At 43.8% G+C, this 1,136-nt stretch overlaps 1 protein-coding gene across 1 annotated transcript; it reads left to right on the top strand.

Annotated features, from left to right (window-relative positions):
* On the top strand, window positions 1-206 carry LOC139155584 (cortexin domain-containing 1 protein-like). Its single transcript, XM_070730776.1, has one exon. The coding sequence runs from the start codon at window positions 27-29 to the stop codon at window positions 204-206; it is 180 nt and encodes a 59-aa protein (XP_070586877.1). The 5' UTR covers window positions 1-26.
* The last annotated feature ends 930 nt before the right edge of the window (window positions 207-1,136 follow it).

The following is a 1,136-nucleotide window of genomic DNA, read 5'->3' as shown; positions in this document are numbered from 1 at the left end:
AACCCTGATGTGGAGAGACACAAGCAATGGAAGGACCAACTCCCGAACCCGCCTTTGTCGATGTGGATAAAGGATTAACCTTGGCGTGCTTCGTCTTCCTCTGCCTTTTCCTCATCGTCATGATTATCCGCTGTGCCAAAGTGATCATGGACCCTTACAGTGCCATCCCAACCTCCAACTGGGAGGAACAGCACCTGGATGACTGACCAACCGAAGGGCTTGGGGGAAAAGGTGGCCTCCAAGCCCTCTGGACCTATGGACCGACCCATGGACTTGGCGCCAGAAAGCACAGACCAAGTGGCCACCTTATCAGGATGAAAGCACTAAACAGGATTCCTCTTCACACCAAGATGCTTCCAGCAATGGAGACGTTTTGAGAGCACATTGGTTACAGTTCTGCCTGCAGAACTACTTGAATTCTTCAATTTGTCCTTCTGATCTATTGCTACTCTCTCTCTCTCTCTCTTTCTTTCTTTTTCTCTTCCAGGTTTTCATGAGAGAGGAACTATGACGGTTCTATTACATCAAGTAGCACAAAATGCTCTTTAGATACTACAACTTAAGCTTTCCGTAGAGCAGTGTTTCCCAACCTTGGCAACTTGAAGAGATCTGAACTTCAATTCCCAGAATTCCCTGGTCAGTAAATGCTGGCTGGGGAATTCCGGGCGTTGATGTCCAAATCTCTTCAAGTTGCCAAGGTTGGGAAACACTTCCCTAGAGTAATCTGTACGTAGCAATGTTGGCTGCATTTGAATCCAATGTGTACAGCTTTATCCAGACTGCTTAGCATTTGAGTAGGGCTTGTGGGGTGTCATCCTTCCCCCATGTAGAGCAAAGGTTGCGTGGGGCACACACGCAAATAATGTTGGTGGGTTCATGTCGATTTAATATTTATGAGATTACATTAATTAGATGCAGCTAGTATGCTTATTCTCTGTGTATCTTCCATAGAATTAAAGACTGGTAGCAATAATAGAAAAATCTCTTTAGGCCACTTTCAAAGATTTTCAGGTTCAGGTTATGTGCCTACGATTTAAGTCATTATTTCCAGTGGAACCATAAGGATTTCAGTCGTTATTAAAAGTGACAATGTAAATATTTCAGTTGTCATTTCAAGTGAAACCATAATGATTTCA

This window comes from Erythrolamprus reginae, unplaced genomic scaffold (genome assembly GCF_031021105.1).
Source record: "Erythrolamprus reginae isolate rEryReg1 unplaced genomic scaffold, rEryReg1.hap1 H_30, whole genome shotgun sequence".
Classification (NCBI taxonomy): Eukaryota; Metazoa; Chordata; class Lepidosauria; order Squamata; family Dipsadidae; genus Erythrolamprus; species Erythrolamprus reginae.
Note: the sequence above shows the minus strand (reverse complement) of the source record. Positions and strands in the feature narration are given on the sequence as shown.